Below are 2,876 nucleotides of genomic sequence, written 5' to 3'. Positions count from 1 at the left end.
TCCATCTTATTGCTCAAGTGTACCGCTAAGAAAAAACCAATTTTTTTTTTAATTTTTTTATTTAATAATTAAGAAAGTGATTTTAAGTATATTGATATATTTTTTTATTTTTTAAATATATTTAAAAAATATGAAAAAAAATGAGAAAAAATAAAAACTTCTAATGTGCTGTGCGGTCAAACCGAATGGGCTACTCCGACTCTTCGTAATTTATAGATAACTTTAAATATAATAATATTTTTTTATTATATTTAAACACATCAAATCAAATGGAAACCGCGTTTGCTCAACTTGCAATGCTAAAACCAGTGCCCATGATTAGTTTTCGAGTGATCATTCTGTAGAACATGATTTCCCTTCGTCATGTTTACATGTTTATAATGCGTCCGCTGGCCAAAAGACGCAGATACCTACATGGGTGCGGAAGAAAATTAAACCACTCACTTACCCAACAAGAAAAGTAAACCACTCCTTTGATTGCAGTAACATTGGTATGGAGGAATTATATATATGAGATGGCATTGGCATGTGGAATTGGCAGCAATTACCTGGCCTCAAGTGATCAATAACTTCTATTTTCAAAAGTTTTAGAGGGGAAAAAAAAAAAGAAAAAAAGAGGAAGAATGAAGGTCGAAGTGATAGAGAGAGATACCATCAAACCATCATCTCCAACACCACACCACCTTCGAGATCTCCAGCTATCCTTTCTTGACCAGATTGCCAGTCCAGTTTTTATGCCTTTGATCCTTTTCTACCCAAGGGATAGCAATACCAGCAATGCCAACAGGTCCGACCGGCTTAAGAAATCTCTGTCTGGAACCTTGACCAAATTCTACCCTCTAGCCGGTCGGATTAAAGACAGTTCCAAGATTAACTGCAACGACGAGGGCGTCCACTATGTGGTAGCCCACGCCAGGTGCCAAGTTTCTGAGGTTGTTCAGCAACCTGATCCTGCCCAGCTCAACAGTTTACTCCCATACGAGTTGGATAATGTAGGTGAGTTGGTTCTGGCAATTCAAGTCAATATCTTTGACTGTGGTGGAATGGCTATCGGAATCTGCATTTCCCACAAAGTTGCTGACGCACTATCACTGATCATGTTTCTTAATAGTTGGGCCGCAACAGCACGTGGAGATCATAGTAATACAATCTGTCCAAACTTCGATTTAGCCTCCCTCTTTCCGCCTAGAAATATGTCCGGGTTTATGGCAAGAACTGGCATCGTGAAAGAAAATATTGTGACGAAGAGATTTGTGTTCAGTGCCTCCATGATCGATGCCCTTAAAGCTAAATTCGCCGACAATGCGAGCATGGAGCAAACAAGACGCCCCACACGCATCGAAGCCCTTTCGGCATTCATATGGAGCCGATTTATGGCGGTAACTCAAGAGAATATAGAGAAGGAGAGGCTGTACACAGTTCTTCATGCAGTAAACTTGCGCACAAGGATGGACCCTCCGCTACCGGAGTATTACTTCGGCAATATTAGCGGATTTGCAATAGCCACACCCTCCATGGACACTAAGGAAGAAGATCAGGGCTACGGCCTCGTGAAGCAACTGAGAGATGCCATAAAGAAAGTAGACGGGGATTACGTGCGAAAACTTCAGGAGGGCAACGGTCACTTAAATTTTATGAAAGAACGTGCTGCAAAACTTACGAAAGGAGAAGTGGTTTCGTTTAGGTTTACTAGTCTGTGCAGGTTCCCTTTATACGAAACTGATTTTGGGTGGGGAAAGCCATTATGGGTTGGTTCTGCCAGCCTGACCTTTAAAAATCTAGTTGTTTTCATGGACACTGGATGTGGTAATGGAATAGAGGCATGGCTTAATCTGGAGGAGATGGACATGGCTAAACTTCAAGACGACAAGGAGTTGCTTGCATTTGTTTCACCAAACCATATGCTACAAATTTAGGGTTTCTAAGTACCTGGCAAGATTATGATCTAATGACATGATCGGACCCCTTTTTTTTTCTTTTTTCTTTTTTTCTTTTGTTGTTGTTGTTGTTGTTGTTTGGTGTGCTTCCAAGTTACCTAGGCTAGACTTGTTTTACTTCGTGGTGTTTGAAATCAAATCAAGCATTTTCCTATACGAGGTAGGTGTGTTTAAGAATCATAATTCGTTCCGGGCAAAGTATGGTACAAAAAAGTTATATGGGACAAAATTAATTAGGTTCAACGCACTTGGAATACAACGACATGATCACCAAAGTACTCCCAACTTTGGTTAAAGTCTAATTTTTCGTTAAGACTTCGACTACAATTTCGAGAAGGTGATCTCAGCTCCAACGTATACTTCGTCGACCTTGCCTTCCCACTGGAGTCGGAGTTCAACTATGCAACTCAAAAAGTCATATATAAACTCAAAATTATTTGTTTCTTTGCCAAATACAGTCCAAAAACTTGAACCTAGCTAAAAAGTATAAACTCAAAAACTTTTTGTTTTTCAGCAACGTAATAAAAAAAGATTAAAAAAACAATCAAATCCAAATTACAATCGTATCAATCGATTTAAACTACAACACATTTAATTAACCAATTATTTGGGTCTAGTACTACACATGATGCCAAAAGAAAAAGCGGGTCAACAAAACTTGTAGAAAACGCAATGTGAGAAATTAATTGGGTGCACGGGGGTCAGATTGCAAGTATCATTACTGTTTAGGACTGCCTTCAATCCTTGCCCAGAATAAACCACAAATCCAGAGAACAAGAACCTGATCAAGATTCAATTAGAAACTTTGAGAAGAATTTTTGAAGAATTTTGAACCTCAAAGAATAGTTCAACAAAATATCAATTTCTGAATCTGTTATAAATCTACTAGGTAGAACTTACTCTTAAAAATTAGCTTATAAGAACATCCTCATTGGCTTG

General features: G+C 38.6%; 1 protein-coding gene across 1 annotated transcript; it reads left to right on the top strand.

Moving 5' to 3' along the window:
• Window positions 1-423: 423 nt before the first annotated feature.
• LOC108979957 (stemmadenine O-acetyltransferase-like) lies at window positions 424-1,974 on the top strand. Its single transcript, XM_018950760.2, has one exon. The coding sequence runs from the start codon at window positions 624-626 to the stop codon at window positions 1,914-1,916; it is 1,293 nt and encodes a 430-aa protein (XP_018806305.1). The 5' UTR covers window positions 424-623; the 3' UTR covers window positions 1,917-1,974.
• Window positions 1,975-2,876: the final 902 nt, after the last annotated feature.

The sequence above is a fragment of the Juglans regia genome, chromosome 13 (genome assembly GCF_001411555.2).
Source record: "Juglans regia cultivar Chandler chromosome 13, Walnut 2.0, whole genome shotgun sequence".
Classification (NCBI taxonomy): domain Eukaryota; kingdom Viridiplantae; phylum Streptophyta; class Magnoliopsida; order Fagales; family Juglandaceae; genus Juglans; species Juglans regia.
Note: the sequence above shows the minus strand (reverse complement) of the source record. Positions and strands in the feature narration are given on the sequence as shown.